The following is a 17,729-nucleotide window of genomic DNA, read 5'->3' on the forward strand; positions in this document are numbered from 1 at the left end:
AGGGAAGTAAAAATGGGGGAGAAGCAAAGGGTAGGAAGGAGAAAAGCAAGAGTGGAGGGCAGAGAAATCAAGGGCAAAAATCAAAAAGGGCCACATTACAACATAATTCTAAAAGGACAAAGAGTGTTTAAAAAAAAACAAGCCTGAAGGCTCTGAGTCTCAATGCGAGGTGCATTCGTAATAAGGTGGTCGAATTAACTGCGCAGATAGCTGTTACTGGGTATGATGTAATTGGAATTACGGAGACATGGCTCCAGGGTAACCAAGGCTGGGAACTCAACATCCAGAGGTATTCAATATTCAGGAAGGATAGACAGGAAGGAAAAGGAGGTGGGGTAGCGTTAATGGTTAAAGAGGAGGTTAATGCAATAGTAAGGAAGGACATGAGCGTAGATGATGTGGAATCTATATGGGTAGAGCTGCGAAACACCAAAGGGCAGAAAACGTTAGTGGGAGTTGTGTACAGACCACCAAACAGTAGTAGGGAGGTTCGGGATGACATCAAACAGGAAATTAGGGACACGTGCAATAAGGGTACAGCAGTTATCATGGGTGACTTTAACCGACATATTGATTGGGCTAATCAAACTGGTAGCAATACTGTGGAGGAGAATGGTTTTCTAGACCAATATGTCAAGGAACCAACTAGAGAGCAGGCCATCCTAGACTGGGGTCTTGTGTAACGAGAGAAAATTAATCTGGTCATACGTGGCCCCTGGGGGAAGAGTGACCATAATATGGCAGAATTCTTCATTTAAGATGGAGTGCGGCACAGTTAATTCAGAGACTAGGGTCCTGAACATAAAGAAAGGAAACTTCGATGGTATGAGACGTGATTTGGCTAAGATAGACTGGCGAATGATACCTAAAGGAGTGACGGTGGATAGGCAATGGCAGACATTTAAAGATCACATGGAAGAATTACAACTATTGTACATCCCTGTCTGGTGTAAAAATAAAATAGGAAAGCTGGCTCAACCGTGGCTAACAAGGGAAATTAGGGATAGTGTTAAATCCAAGGAAGAGGCATATAAATTGGCCAGAAAAAGCAGCAAACCTGAGGACTGGGAGAAATTTAGAATTCAGCAGAGGAGGACTAAGCGTTTAATTACGAGGGGGAAAATAGAGTATGAGAGGAAGCTTTCAGGGAACATAAAAACTGACGGCAAAAGCTTCTATAGATATGTGAAGAGAAAAAGATTAGTGAAGACTAATGCAGTCAGAATCAGGTGAATTCATCATGGGGAACAAAGAAATGGCAGACCAATTGAAATAACGTGTCACTAAGGAAGATACGAATAACCTCCCGAAAATACTAGGGGACCGAGGGTCTAGCGAGAAGGAGGAACTAAGGGAAATCCTTCTAGTCAGGAAACTGATGGGACTGAAGGCCAATAAATCCCCACGGCCTGATAGTCTGCATCCCAGAGTACTTAAGGAAGTGGCCCTAGAAATAGTAGCTGCATGGGTGGTCATTTTCCAAAATTCCATGGACTCTGGATCAGTTCCTATGGATTGGACGGGAGCTAACGTAACCCCACTTTTTAAAAAAGGAGGGAGAGAGAAAACAGGGAATTATAGACCGGTTATCCTGACATCGGTAGTGGGGAAAATGCTGGAATCAATTATTAAAGATGTAACAGCAGCACATTTGGAAAGCAGTGACAGGATCAGTCCAAGTCAGCATGGATTTATGAAAGGGAAATCATGCTTGACAAATCTTCTAGAATTTTTTGAGGATGTAACTAGTAGAGTGGATAAGGGAGAACCAGTGGATGTGGTGTATTTGGACTTTCAAAAGGCTTTTGACAAGGTCCTACACAAGAGATTAGTGTGCAAAACTAAGGCACGTGGTATTGGGGGTAATGTATTGATGTGGATAGAGAACTGGTTGGCAGACAGGAAGCAGAGAGTCGGGATAAACGGGTCCTTTTCAGAATGGCAGGCAGTGACTAGTGGAGTGCCGCAAGGTTCAGTGCTGGGACCCCAGCTATTTACAATATACATTAATGATTTGGATGAAGGAATTGAATGTAATATCTCCAAGTTTGCAGATGACACTAAACTGGGTGGCAGTGTGAGCTGTGAGGAGGATGCTAACAGGCTGCAGGGCGACTTGGACAGGTTAAGATAATGGGCAAATGCATGGCAGATGCAGTATAATGTGAATAACTGTGAGATTATCCACTTTGGTGGCAAAAATAGGAAGGCAGATTATTATCTGAATGGTGACAGATTAGTAAAAAGGGAGGTGCAACGAGACCTGGGTGTCATGGTATGTCAGTCACTGAAGGTTGGCATGCAGGTACAGCAGGCAGTAAAGAAAGCAAATGGCATGCTGGTCTTCATAGCGAGAGGATTTGAGTATAAGAGCAGGGAAGTCTTACTGCAGTTGTACAGGGCCTTGGTGAGACCACACCTTGAGTATTGTGTGCAGTTTTAGTCTCCTTATCTGAGGAAAGACGTGCTTGCTATTGAGGGAATGCAGCGAAGGTTCATCAGACTAATTCCCAGGATGGCAGGACTGACATATGAAAGACTGGATCGGTTAAGGCTTATACTCACTGGAATTTAGAAGAATGAGAGGGGATCTCATAGAAACATATAAAATTCTGATGGGACTGGACAGGTTAGATGCAGGAAGAATGTTCCCGATGTTGGGGAAGTCCAGAACCAGGGGTCACAGTCTAAGGGTAAGGGGTAAGCCATTTAGGACCGAGGTAAGGAGAAACTTTTTCACCCAGAGAGTGGTGAACCTGTGGAATTCTCTACCACAGGAAGTTGTTGAGTCCAGTTCGTTGGATATATTCAAGAGGATGTTAGATGGGACCCTTACGGCTAAGGGGTTCAGGGGGTATGGAGAGAAGGCGGGAGTGGGATACTGAAGTTGCATGATCAGCCATGATCATATTGAATGGCGGTGCAGGCTCGAAGGACTGAATGGCCTGCTCCTGCACCTATTTTCTATGTTTCTATGTTTCTACGTTCAACAAATTGGACCTGACCTCCGCTTACGTGACACAGGAGCTGGTCAAATCGTCGAAAAAACTGACGTGCATCAACACGCACAAAGGACTGTTTATATACCACAGATGCCCTTTCGGGATTCGCTCGATGGCAGCCATATTTCAGAGAAACATGGAGAGTTTGCTGAAATCCATCCTGAGAACCGTTGTGTTCCAAGATGACATCCTGATCACTAGATGCAGCACCACCTAACATCTGCATAACCTGGAAGAGGTTCTACGTCGTCTGGGCAGAGTGGGACTCAGGCTAAATTGCTCCAAGTGCGTTTTCATGGCACCAAAAGTCGAATTCCTGGGGAGAAAGATTGCAGCAGACGGTATCAGGCCTACGGACTCGAAGACAGTGGCCATCAAGAATGCACTCCGACCCCAGAGTGTGACGGAGCTGCGTTCGTTCCTGGGTCTTCTCAACTATTTCGGTAACTTTCTATCTAGTTTGAGCACATTGCTAGGGCCCTTGCACATGTTGCTGAGAAAGGGTAACGACCGGGTTTGGAGCAAATCTCAAGACAGCGCCTTTTGAGAAGGCCAGGAACCTGCTATGTTCCAATAAATTACTAGTACACCATGACCCATGTAAGCGGTTAGTGCTGGCCTGCGACGCCTCATCATATGGGACCGGTTATGTGCTCCAGCAAGCCAATGTATCAGGCAAACTCCAACCAGTTGCATATGCATACAGAAGTCTGTCGAAGGCTGAAAGAGCCTATAGTATGGTGGAGAAAGAGGCTTTAGCATGCGTATATGGGGTTAGGAAAATCCACCAATACCTGTTTGGGCTTCGGTTTGAGCTTGAAACAGACCACAAGCTGCTCATTTCATTGTTTTCTGAGAGCAAAGGTATAAACACCAATGCCTCGTCCCACATCCAAAGATGGGCAGAGACATTATCCGCTTATGATTATGTCATCCCCCACAGACCAGGCACTGAAAACTGTGCTGATGCGCTTAGCCGGCTACCATTGCCCACAACCGGGGTGGAAATGCCGCAGCCCGCAGACTTGCTACTGGTCATGGATGCCTTCGTGAGCGAGGGGTCACCCGTCATGGCTCGCCAAATTAGGACCTGGACTAGCCAGGATCCCATACTGTCAAGCGTAAAAAGGTATGTCCTAAATGGAAATTGGTCTACCATTCCCAGGGAAATGCAGGATGAAATGAAGCCTTATAGCCACCGCAAAGATGAATTGTCTACCCCATAAAATACAATCAGACTGAATAATCATGTTGTTGTGCAAAAAAAAGGCAGGGAAACTTTTGAGCGAGATTTACACAGTGAAGGCCATTGCCAGGTCTCATGTTTGGTGGCCCGGCATTGACTCGGACTTGGAGTCATGCGTGCACCAGTGCAACGCTTGCATGCAACTGAGTAATGCACCTGTGGAGGCTCCGCTGAGTCTGTGGTCATGGCCATCCAAACCGTGGTCAAGGATCCACATAGGCTTTGCCAGCCCCTTTCTCAGCAAAATGTTTTTAGTGATAGTGGACGCTTACTCCAAATGGATTGAATGTGTAATCCAGCACATCCACAGCCACTATTGAAAGTCTCCGGGCCATGTTCGCCACCCGTTGTCAGCGACAGCTGACCGTGTTTCACCAGTTCAGAGTTCCACGAGTTTATGACCCGTAATGGAATCCAGCATGTCGGGTCTGCCCCTTTCAAACCCGCGTCTAACGGTCAAGCAGAGCAGGCTGTCCAAACCATTAAGCAGAGCCTAAAACGCATGACTCACAGCTCCCTACAGACCCGCTTGTTCCGCATTCTGCTCAGTTACCGGACGAGACCCCACTCGCTCACGGGGGTCCCTCCTGCCAAGCTGTTAATGAAGAGAGGCCTCAAAGCCAGGCTCTCCCTTGTACACCCGGATCTCAATGATTACGCCAAAACAAGAAGGCAACGGCAGCAATGGTACCACGATCGCGCGGCCGTATCACGTGACATTGCATTTCATGACCCTGTGTGTGTCCTGAATTATGGTCATGGTCCAAAGTGGGTTGCTGGCACGGTTTTGGCCAAGGAGGGGAACAGGGTGTCTGTAGTCAAACTGTTAAATGGCCAAACATGCAAGAGGCACATCAACCAAACCAAACTGCGATTCAGAGACAACCCAGAACAAATTGAAAATGACATCATCATCGACCAACCAACACACATCCAACCATCAGTTGACCCTTGTGTCATTCACGAAGACGAACCTACCATCCCCGACAGTCCTGTCAGACCGACTGCTCCGCAATGCAGCAATGGTCCTACTAACTCACCCAAGCTTGGGTTCGAACTGAGAAGATCAACCAGGGAACAGAAGGCACCGGACCGTCTCAACTTGTAAATACAACCTGTACCAAGGACTTTGGGGGGGGGAATGATGTTATGCATGTTAACTGGATTTTACCTACCACCGGAGGGCGCAACTGTCGGAGTCCTAATGGTCACTGGCAGATACGTGCAAGCCGTGTATATAATGTTGGCAGGCATGTTGAATCCTCACTTTGAGAATAAATAAACTGGAGTAAGGTCATGCCTGAACTAGCTCACCGTACTTAGCCTCGTGGAGTTATTCAATAGAAACATAGAACATAGAAAATAGGTGCAGGAGCAGGCCATTCAGCCCTTCTAGCCTGCACCGCCATTCAATGAGTTCATGGCTGAACATGAAACTTCAGTACCCCCTTCCTGCTTTCTCGCCATAACCCTTGATCCCCCGAGTAGTAAGGACTTCATCTAATTCCCTTTTGAATATACTTAGTGAATTGGCCTCAACAACTTTCTGTGGTAGAGAATTCCACAGGTTCACCACTCTCTGGGTGAAGAAGTTTCTCCTCATCTCGGTCCTAAATGGCTTACCCCTTATCCTCAGACTGTGACCCCTGGTTCTGGACTTCCCCAACATTGGGAACATTCTTCCTGCATCTAACACTCTCCAAACCAGCACCAATGCACTCGATCCCTCACGTCTGTGCTGCAGTGGCAACTGCCACATCACCTACAGGTTGTGGCATCACAGCAGGATCCACACGGTTACTCTGGGAGTCCACCATCGCCTGCACACTGGCAATGATGGGCTGCATGGAGTGCGCAGAGCTGTCGACTATGCGGGAGGCAGTCTCCTCCACATTCCTCACCACTTCCGACAGCCTCTCTGGAATTCTTGCCAGTGCCCCTAACATCTGGGAATGCATGGCCTCCACCTTTCGTAAACTGCAACATCGATGGGCTCGTCTGAGTCTTCCTCAGCAGAACTCCGGTGCGGACTCGCCCCCCACCCCCCCCCCCACCCCCCGGAGAGATGGAACCTGAGGATGCCTAGCCTCGTCGTCATGCTGCAGCCCTCTCCGCATCAGTGCGACATCCTGTGCAGACCCCTGTATTATATTAACCAGTTGGAACCACACACTCCCAGTATCTGAGCTGGCGAGTGTGGGTGGAAGCTGTGACGCAGTACTGTCAGCAGTGTCCTCTTCTTCCTCCTCATGGGACGGGTCCCCAAAAGATGGAGTTAGATCCAGGGTGCCAGCGGTGCTGGTTCCCTCAGTCTCATCAACGGTGCCAATATGTAGATTTCTATCAGTGCCAGCAAGGGTCTCCTCCAAGCCCCGCGACGGTCTTTCAGGAGCGTCTTGTCCCTACCTCGGCCGCCACTGGTCACTGGGGACCCGTCCAAGCCCCGCGACGGCCTTTCAGGAGGATCCTCTCCGTCGCCTCGGCTGCCACTCGGCCTCTGATCTGCAAGCCTCAATGGGAGAAGGGCTGCCGTGAGGGGGAGGTGGGGAATTTACGCATGGAGGCTGCAACTAGCACACTTTTTCAGAGGGAAAGGCACAGTAGGCGCTGGAGCATTTAGGGAGAGATGGCATTAAAGAAGTGCCTTCACTTACCCTCATCAGCATCGTCAGTGCCGTGGGCCACAGGGAAAAGACCATGTCCGCCGTCGAGCACCTCCACCCTCGCCTCCAACGGTGTGAGGATTGAATGTGGGCCTTGCCACCACCTGTCCTCCTTAGCTCCATGCGATTACGCGCTAGTTTGGCCTGCAAGACAAAGAACGGTTGGTTTGTAGCACCGTGATGACGCTTCAGAAATGAGAGCTCAAGTCTGTGTCCTTGATATGCAGCTGTCAAAGTGACATGAGAGGGCCTCCATTGCGAACACACACACATATATATATAGAGGCATCAGCAATGAAATGCTGCTTCAGTGACTGAAGAGTGAAGGTGGGAAATAAGAGCAGGATGAAGGAGAGGCTTGCAGATGGAAGGTCAGCTGTTGGTGGAACAGGTACTCACTTTCATCAAATGAATGATGTAATTCACCTTCTTCCGGCATTGGGCCGCCGTCCGATTTATATATGAAGGTCCCCAACACCTCAGCTGCAATCTCCTTCCAGGCATTGCTGAACACTTGTCGAGTTGGTCTCCCTGAGTCCGGATAAACGACTCTCCTCCTCCCCTCGACACCCTGAATGAGGGTCTCCAGATCCGCATCAGAGAATCGCTGCCCTCCTTCCCACATCAGCAACTGGACCACCACCACCACCACCAGCAGCCATGACCTTTACTGAAAGGCCTTCACTCCTCAGGGCCCAGCTGCAAACCCTGGACCTTAAGGTGGCCAGGGAGCAGCTGGCTCCTTGGCTACAATCACCATAAGGGTGAATTTCCCCATGTCAATAACGCCCCAATCAACCCACCCACACCGCTGCAAAGTGCCAATTCTGAGGAGCAATTAGCGCTGGAGAACATTTTTTCCAAAAAAAAGCTGAATATTTCTCCATTGGCCTCTGCAACCATGGCAGCGGTAATCGTGGGAAAAAGGGGTACTGAATTTCGGACCCTGCAGCTTCAGTACAATACAGTACAGGATAGAGGCCCAGTAATGTCTGATTTACAATGGGATTGTTGACGTTAGGTTCTGTGGACAACATTCTACATTTATGGTGCAATTGGAGCAGAATTTTTGACACAATGTCTACTTGTCTCTGATTATCAGGTTTAAAGCATTGAAATCTGTGAAGAAAGAACGAACTCAGACAACAGTAATTGTACAAAGGACTCCTTTTGATGATCTGTGATATTATATGACAACTCAAGTGGCTATGTTTGTGATAAATGAATCGTTAAACTTACAGCTTTAAATATTTAGCTCCCTGATATGCAATCGCCTCATATAGCATCGCCGTCAGGAAACCACCTTTCTCTTTTTGTTCCAATCCAGCTCGAGTGTTGGGCAGGTTAGTGAGCAGGGCAGCAGGTCATGTGCCAGAGTCACACTTAGCAGCACCGTTTCAGCCTGTTCTTGCCCCACGGAACTGATTTTTCCTATCTCGACTCTATTTTTCTCCCTTTGTCCAGTTTCTTCCCATCTACATCCGCGACTCTTTCGATGCCCTCCGCCACTTTTACAGTTTCCAGTTTCTTGGCCCCCAACTGTCTCCTCTTCACTATGGAAGTCCAATCCCTCTACGCTTCTATCCCCCATCAGCACGGCCTGAGGGTGTTCCACTTCTTCCTTGAACAGAGGGCCAACCAGTCCCCATCCACCAACACCCTCCTCCGCTTGGCTGAACTTGTTCTCACATTGAACAACTTCTACGTTACTCTACCCTATCTAAACTCATCTTTTGTTTCTTAACTTGTCCCATTACTATCTCCTTTTGCCTTGCACCGTCATCCTTTTTGTCTCTTAATCTCTTCTGCCTTCCACCCTATCACAGACCTTCCCTTGCGTGTTCTTTCCTCTCCTCCCTCCTTTCCCTGCCCCTACACTTGCTCAAAAACCTGTTACTTTTTCCAGTTCTGATGAATGGTCATCGACCTGAAACGTTAACCCTGTTTCTCTCTCCACAGATGCTGCCTGACCTGCTGTGTATTTCCAGCATTTTCTGTTTTTATTATAGCAGGCTGCAGTCTGCATTCACATGCATAAGACAAAAGAACACACTGCATTCTGCACATAGTGACAAATTGCTAGTAAACAACCCTCTTCCTTGTGAGGTACACGTCATTATAAAATATAAATTTTTATTACCATATAAAGAATGAGAGAGATTGAGCCCTGAATCACGATGGATATTCTGGATATAACTATGTTTTTAGTGTTACATGGGTTATTCCTATCATGCTGTAAATTTAATTCTAAAAGCACAATTCACCAGGATGGAGTTTCTTCCTTGTGCTGTCTTGCCAAAGTTCATAGCCCGAGCTATGGAGAGGGGAGAGGACGTGAATAAACTTGTCTACAATTCTTGGGTTCATCTCTTTACTTTAGAATACTTGAATAAAGGCCTATTTAGCATCTTATTTCCTGGCCATTCTTTAGTGGTGGATGGGCTAATTAGTACCTTATGACAAAGAGTAAATGTAAAATATAGGCCATTTTCAAATCTTCTGGTTGTTATAATCCTTAACGCTAGCTTTCTGTAGCATTTTTCAGTCTTTGCTTTTTCACCTCTTGCCATTTCCATCTAGCCATTTTAAATACTAATATCATTCAGGATTGAGATTCCAATTTGAGTTTATTTGATCGAACAAGAATAGTCTTAAGGGTTGAACTGCCTCCAATATCTATTTTTAGTACACTGATTAATGCATTTACGTTACGTTCCTATACGCACTATTTTAACAAAGTCACAAACACATCTATGTTCTAATGATTTTGTTAAAATGGAACATACAGGAATTTAACCAATGCACTAAAATATCACATTCCAGAATTCCCTTGTGGAATAAAAACAGAAAATGCTGGAAATACTCAGCAGGTCAGGCAGCAACTGTGGAGAGAGAAACAGAGTTAACGTTTCAGGTCAATGACCTTTCATTAGAACTGGAAAAAGTTATCTATATAATAGGTTTCAAGCCAGTGTAGAGGCAGGCAAAGGAGGAAGAGGAGGAAAGAACAAAAGAGGTCGTCTGTGATAGGGTGGAAGGCAGGAGAGATTAAATGCCAAAGGTATGATTGTACAAAGAGATGGTAATGGGGCAACTAAAGAACAAAGGATGGGTCAAGAGGAGGTATGAATGGGATTACAGAATCATTAACAGCTGCCATTAGAAAAAATGGGGACTGAGGTTATGATCTGAAATTGTTGAGTCCAGAAGGCTGTAAAGTGCATAATCTAAAGATGAGATGCTGTTCTTCAAGTTTACATTGAGCTTCGTTGGAGCAGTGTAGGAGGCCGAGGATGGAGAGATCCGAGTGAACGTGAAGAAGAGAATTAAAGTGACAGGTGGTCGAAAGCTCGGGGTCACGCATGTGGACTGAATGGAGGTGTTCCGCAAAGCAGTCACCCAATCTGCGTTTGGTCTCCCCAATGTAGAGGAGACCACATCGTGAGCAGCGAATACAGTATACTAAATTGAAAGAAGTACAAGTAAATCGCTGATTCACCTGGAAGGAGTGTTTGGACAGTGGGAAGGGGAGGAGAGCAGATGTTGCATCTCCTATGCTTGCACGGGAAGTTGCCGTAGGAAGGGGAGGGGCTGTTGGGGGTGATGGAGGAGTAGACTAGGGTGTCTCGGAGGGAACGGTCCCTTCGGAATGCTGAAAGGAGAGCGGTGGAAAGATGTGTTTGGTGGTGGGATCACGGTGGAGGTGGTGGAAATGGCAGAGGATGTTATGTTGAATGTGGAGGCTGGTGGGATGAAAGTTGAAGACAAGAGGAACCCTATTATGGCTTTTGGAGGGAGGGGTAGAGGTGAGAGCAGAACTGTGGGAAATGGAACGGACTTGGTCAAGGGCCCTGTCCACCACGATAGAAGGGAATCCTCGGTTGAGGAAAAAAGAAGCCATATCGGAAGCAATAGTATGGAAGGTGGCATCATCAGAACAAATGCGATGGAGATGGAGAAATTGGGAGAATGGAATAGAGCCCTTACAGGAAGGATCTGACTAGATTTATTACTTTATATTGCTTACAGGAAACTAATGGTAAGTGTGTAAATTTGTCTGCCCTGACTGAAATTCTCCTGTGGGATGCATTTACCTTAAAACTATTTAATGCCTGCGCCAAGGTAGCAGAGAGATGAATTTAAGATTAATGTATTAAATGTTCCCACAGTGGATTATCTGAGCTGTAGTTCTGAATACACAGCATACCTAGTTTCTGTTCTATGTGACAATTATTATTTTGTTTCTATTAAATTTAGGACGGGATGGAGCTCCGGGATTCCCAGGGCGAAAAGGATCCCAAGGCAATCGCGGCCTTCCTGGACTGCCAGGGAATCCGGGCCCACCAGGTTTCCCAGCGGAGAGAGGAGAACCGGGTTCAGTCGGACCTCCAGGACGTCCCGGTTTACGTGGCCCCCAAGGTGAAGGGTATTTGAAACACTGTGGCATAACTGGGGGAGTTGCACATGCAGAAGCCAATTCACATCAGGTGACCATAGGAGGAATTGTAACACCACCCCCACTATGGGTGGGAGAGAGTCGGGAGATTAGGGGCTGGATTTGAGGCTTTTCTGTTTTCGGGGCGAAAGCGGAGGCGGGGTGGGAAAGTTACCGGCCGGGAATAGTTTGCGCTTCGGTAAGGATGTTTCAGCATCTGGGCCCGGTGTCAGGGGCACAGCACTAAGGGAGGCGGTGTCCACTTTTTGTGGCACAAGGATGGAAAACTCGCGAACTGAAGAGTCGGGCCATGTGCGCTCCGAGAACGGCCTGGCGGGGGGGGAGGAACCTTAAAAAAACACAAAAATATTCCCAAAACATTGCCCACGCCACCACAACACAAATCGCTAAAAAAAATATTAAAAGTATAAACACTCGCACTTACCTTGGGAGTACTTTACCGTCCTCTGGGCCGCCGGCTATGCTGGACGGCCCTGATTTCCCAGGCGGTCATTGTGGGCGCACTTCTGGGTGGACGGATTGGGCAAAAGTCAAAACTCCTGCCGGTGTCGCAACCAGAGGCGTTGCAAACCCGGCGCAGCTCTTCCTGGCGGTGCTGCTCAGCGCCGTACGCAAAACCGGGCCGGAGGATCGCGATGGGGCGTCTGAGACCTGAACGCCGCCTTTCAGGCTGCTCCGGGGCAAAACCCGGAGTGCAAAGGACTGGAACATCTAGCTCTAAAAGTTCAAATTTGCATAACATAACCCTTAACCCACCACGTATGCACCTGCCGCCGTTTTTACAGCTGGTTGCACGGCATATCAGTGTCCCACTCTTGTGACGCAAGACACCTTATTATAATATTTAAATCAGGCTTCCACTGTGCAGTTGGGAGCCTGATTTAAATTTAACAGTGGCTGGCTGGGTTTCTCGGGGCTTGGGAAATCCAGCAGCGAAATGGTGATGGGAGCAGCCAGATCAAGCAATTGTGCTCCCCCCGGTCCCTCAAACAAATCTTCTGCCGCGATTGGTTGACCCATTATCATAGGCAGTCCCTCGAAGTCGAGGAAGACTTGCTTCCACTCCAAAAGTGAGTTCTCAGGTGACTGAACAGTCCAATACGGGAATTACAGTCTCTGTCACAGGTGGGACAGACAGTCGTTCAAGGAAAGGGTGGGTGGGGAGTCTGGTTTGCCGCACGCGCCTTCCGCTGCTTGCGCTTGTTTTCTGCATGTTCTCAGCGACGAGACTCGAGGTGCTCAGCGCCCTCCCGGATGCTCTTCCTCCACTTCGGGCGGTCTTTGGCCAGGGACTCCCAGGTGTCAGTGAGGATGTTGCACTTTATCAAGGAGGCTTTGAGGGTGTCCTTAAAATGTTTCCTCTGCCCACCTGGGACTCGCTAACTGTGTAGGAATTCCGAGTAGAGCACTTTCTTTGGGAGTCTTGTGTCTGGCATGCGGACAATGTGGCCCGCCCAACGGAGCTGGTCGAGTGTGGTCAGTGCTTCGATGCTGGGGATGTTGGCCTGATCGAGGACACTGACGTTGGCGCGTCTGTCCTCCCAGGGGATTTGCAGGATCTTGCGGCGGCATCGTTGGTGGTATTTCTCCAGTGATTTGAGGTGTATGGTCCACGTCTCTGAGCCATACAGGAGGGCGGGTATCACTACAGCCCTGTAGGCCATAAGCTGACCATTGGCCGGCCACCGTCCCCCCAACCCACGATCCAAAGCCTTCTGGCTCGCGATCTGTCCTTCGCGATTGCCGGACTGACCCCACAATCTCTCCCTCCCTCATTTCCTCCTGATTGAGAGGAGGACCACACCTCCGCTCTGCCCCGCGATCTTTCCTGGTTGCCGGGGACCATCCCAAACATTCCCCAGCTGCGACCTTCTTCCGCTGGCTTTCTCACCCGGCCGCCGGTCAATCTGGCCGGTTGCCAGGTGGGAAACGGATTGCAAAATGATAATGAGGTTAAATTCGGCAGGACTGCCATGTTCCTGGGACTTCCAGGTTTCTCCCCCTGCAACCACGCTCTCCCGCTCACTCCCCACTTCCCCTCAACCTCTATGTTCCAAGTAGCTTGACTAGATCTGGCATTTGTTCAGAGCCTTTATTTACAAATTCATTCAAAGAATACATTTCACATGTCAATCATTTCCTTCACATCTATGATGTGTCTTCCTAGCTTCTGCCTTACACAGCTTAGGCCTACATTTTAAATCTACAATGTACTGTTGAAAGTCTTAGAGTGTTCACTTCCAGTAACCTTCACTTTCTGTAATGCTTTTCTCATCAGATTTTCTTCACAACACCCCATTGTTATAAACCTTGCCCCAAGCAATAGCACAGGAGTAGATATTAAACATATATTTTAATCCCATTTTTTGTGATTAATAATCTTTAGTGATTACTATTCCTTTTCTTTCTTACTTGCTGCTAAACTCATTTTAATTATCCTATAATAAACGAGTCTTATGGTTTATTATAGGGCATATAATAGCTTTTTTGGTGCTTTTGAGTGGGTAGGTTATGTAGAATCCCCCATATTTCCTGACAGTAAGTAATTGTGCAACATACTTGAATTTATACAATAGGTTCTTCATCATTTCTTATCCTTCAGATTTTGAGGGGATACAGTATCTTGTACAAGTAATGGGAATATTATGTAGTGCTTTGATGCTTATCATTTTAACGTGTAAATTTTAATGGACTGAATCTTTAATATTTTTCCTGTTTCAGGTTCATCTCAAAAAGGATTTTCAGGAAATCCAGGTCCTTTAGGCCCAGCAGGGATGAAGGGTCTTCAAGGAATTCCTGGGAGTCCGGGAACACGTGGTCCACTTGGCATACAGGGCCAACCAGGTCCTGCGGGCACAAGCGGAATACCTGGCTTTCTTGGCCCAGTGGGTAGGTTATGTAGAATCCCCCATATCTCCTGACAGTAAGTAATTGTGCAACATACTTGAATTTAAACAATAGGTTCATCATCATTTCTTATCCTTCAGATTACAAGCCCAACTCATCAATGGGGGAAACATCATATGAATTCTATTTCTGGTGACATAATGCAACCTACAAATTACATAACCTTCCCCCATCCCTCCTATGGAGTGCCTAATACTTCCCTTTAGCTTATTCCTTCAGTGCCCTCTTTTCCGGAGAGGGGTCAGTAATGTCTTGCCAAGCAGTTATAAAAATGATGAGTGAATATTATTCGGCAATTTCCACAACAAAAGCTCTAAAAAGTTACTCGATTGGCAAGTCAGTGGATTTTATTTTTGTTATTTGCACAATCACCAGATTGTCAGCTAACCGAGATGCGGGTATAAAGGTTGACCTGGTTATGTGAAAATCAGAGCTGAACATTTCACTAAGATATCTTAACGTTGCACCTTGACAGTTCATTGTTGGTTGTATAGTGAGGGTCTAAAAAGGGGGTATTTTTTCCCTGTAAATGTTCTCGCCTCCTCTCCTGAATTTGTTGACTCCTTGCTGGGTTCGGATCCAAGGGCTCTCTGTGTTCTGTAGCAGAGGTTCTCAGACTTTTTGTTTCTGAGGCCCCCTCCTGTGTTATAAAAATTTCACCCCCCCCCCCCCCAGAAACAAAAGTCTTTTTTTCTGTATTAAGATTTTCTCCCACTCACCATGTTAGTGCTGCTGCTGTTATCCCGGCACTGCAGACATACTGGCCTCCATGCCCATCCCATTCCTTCTTTTCCGGCACATGAGCCCCAATCACCGGACCCTCAGTCTCCCTTCTTCCCCCGCAACCTCCTACTCCCTCACCGACTGTTCCTGCCGGTCCCAGTTCTCTGCTTGATTTCAGTCGTACAGCCTAAACAAAATTGTACAACGAAAATGAAAAAAAAAACACACTTTTTTTTTTTAAGGCCTGTATGAATTTTTTCCAGATTGCTTGCAGCAGTGTCCAGATTAATGTTTTATTCCTGGCAACTCCAGGGCAATCCTGGAAGGTTGAAATCCTAGCTGGAGGCCAACATTGGGTGTGAACAATCAGGTCTGCCTGTGATGCCCTCCTTGGTAGAGCAAGACTGCTAACACTCAAGGTATCTGCTCGCAGGTGAAGAATGAATGAGGTTAGGCACCAAAGGGCAGTCAGAACCTTGTAACTATTCTACAATGAGTCAACACTTTGAAGACAGCAGGAGAGAAAATGGGGGAAGAAGTAAACAGTATTATATTTCAATGAGTTTGCAAACTGTTTCAGTTTTTCTGGCATCAATCCTAATAGTGTCCTAATGTTGACATACCCAACTCTTCTTGTTCCATGAAGATAGTGACTCACTATTTGACTCCAGCAACTCCTTACAGCTGCCGCCTATTTCCTTGCCCCTTCTTTATTTGACTGACAATCATGACGCACGAATAATAAAAATAGGACAAAAAAGAAAACACATCTGAAATGGAACTGATATACACATGCGTGTGGAGTCGCCATTGGCTGATTTCAATAGTTGCAGAATACTTGAACCTGAAACATTCACTCCCTCCATCACCGGCACACCGTGGCTGCAGTGTGTACCATCTACAAGATATCCTGCAGCAACTCACCAAGGCTTCTTCGCCAGCACCTACCAAACCCGCGACCTCTACTGCCTAGAAGGACAAGGACAGCAGGCGCATAGGAACACCACCACCTCCAAGTTCCCCTCCAAGTCACACACCGCCCTGACTTGGAAGTATATCGCCGTTCCTTCATCGTCACTGGGTCAAAATCCTGGAACTCCCTCCCTAACAGCACTGTGGGAGTACGTTCACCACACGGACTGCAGCGGTTCAAGAAAGCGACTCACCACCACCTTCTCAAGAGGATTTAGGGATGGGCGATAAATGCCGGCCTTGCCAGCGACGCCCACATCCCAGGAACGAATATTAAAAAAAAGAATGGGTTGCTGTTGCCGCTGGTGACGTATGACAGTGAGAGGATTCAGGGAGAAAGGGGTGAAAGTAGAAGAGAAATTAGACCGAGGGAACAACCCATGCTGCGTGGTGTTAGGACAAGTGTGGGGGAGGATGGAGAGCTCGAGCCAGGAATCTGCGCTGAGCAACCAGCGACTGCCGTCCCTCTCTCTCAGTGAGCAGCCTTCGCACAGACACTCGGGAGGGAGGGAAACGGGGGTCCGAGCTGTGGCTTGGGCTGCCAGTTTGCTCAGCTTGATCCCACCTTAATGCGATGGCATATTTTTCTTTTTTATAAATCTAATTTTTATTTATGGCGGACCCCTTGAACCTATTGGCCACTGACCCCTGGATGAGAACCACAGCTCTATAGGACCTCACGTAAGTGCCCATTTCTAATGTGAGAGAGCCTTAATCATGATGGTGGTACATTCAGGCACAGGGGCAGCACAGCTAAGCCTGATCCTGTCCTCCCTAACTCACTCATACTCACTTACACACACACACACACACACACACACACACTATCGTCAGTAAGGGTCACTGGATAGTCATCAGGAGCTGAAAGCCTCAGTAAGTTACCCATCTCTATCATAGAGCAATTGCAGTACCCCACTATGCCCCAGATGAAATCAGCTCAGACTCGGAATCAAATTTGTGACCACGACTAACGAGCTAAACACACTCAGCCATGGGGGTGGGAATCCTAAAAAAGGGGTCGATGACTGTTTGGGACATTGTTGTAATAACAGTGGCCTGTTGTAATAACTTGCTGAAAACATACCTTGTAATATGTGGGATCATTCATTGAGCGTATTCCTTTCACGGACTAGGCAGCAAAGGTATCCAAGGCATTCAGGGATTTTCAGGAGCATCAGGCCCACGAGGACCCCCAGGAATTCCTGGACAACAAGGATTAAGAGGAGATGATGGAAGAAAAGGTCAAGATGGAGAAAGAGGGATTTACGGAAGCAAAGGTATCGGAAATTGGATTTCCTTTTGACATGTTGCTTTAGAAGTGCAATGTATTTTAATTTTTTCTCAGACACATTTGACAGCATAGTCCATTTGTAACTTTGTTTAATTACAGGGATCAGCATTTCTATTATGACAATAATGGACTTTCTTTTGTGTTTTATGGTGGATTAGGATCTGAGGTATATGAGTTCTGCCCTTTCTCTTTCCCCTTGTCTCTATTTTTAAAAAAAAATCTTCCTTTCTTTACCTCTTCAGCATCACAGAGCAACCCAGGAGGCCTTGGGTTGTTGAGTTCACTGTTGGAAAGAGTGTGAGTGTGGTTCATTTTCTTTGTCTCCCTTTGCACCTATCTTCTGCATGGTCCTTCTATGTGATGGCCCAGCTTGGGTGAGGAACTCAGCAGATAGGGAATTGTCACGATTTTAATCATTTTTCCAAGAAAAAGTTTGGAAAATAATTATTTTTGAATGTTGGATCTTTAA

At 47.1% G+C, this 17,729-nt stretch overlaps 1 protein-coding gene across 1 annotated transcript in view; it reads left to right on the plus strand.

The window, feature by feature from the left end:
- Positions 1 to 17,729, plus strand: part of LOC139266304 (collagen alpha-4(IV) chain-like) — a 367,140-nt gene that overhangs the window by 313,884 nt on the left and 35,527 nt on the right. The window contains exons 30-32 of the mRNA XM_070884125.1: positions 11,169 to 11,330; positions 14,089 to 14,256; positions 17,103 to 17,246. Of these exons, the coding sequence (XP_070740226.1) occupies positions 11,169 to 11,330; positions 14,089 to 14,256; positions 17,103 to 17,246 (474 nt within the window). The remainder of the gene's footprint in view (positions 1 to 11,168; positions 11,331 to 14,088; positions 14,257 to 17,102; positions 17,247 to 17,729) is intronic.

Source organism: Pristiophorus japonicus, chromosome 6 (assembly GCF_044704955.1).
Source record: "Pristiophorus japonicus isolate sPriJap1 chromosome 6, sPriJap1.hap1, whole genome shotgun sequence".
Classification (NCBI taxonomy): Eukaryota; Metazoa; Chordata; class Chondrichthyes; family Pristiophoridae; genus Pristiophorus; species Pristiophorus japonicus.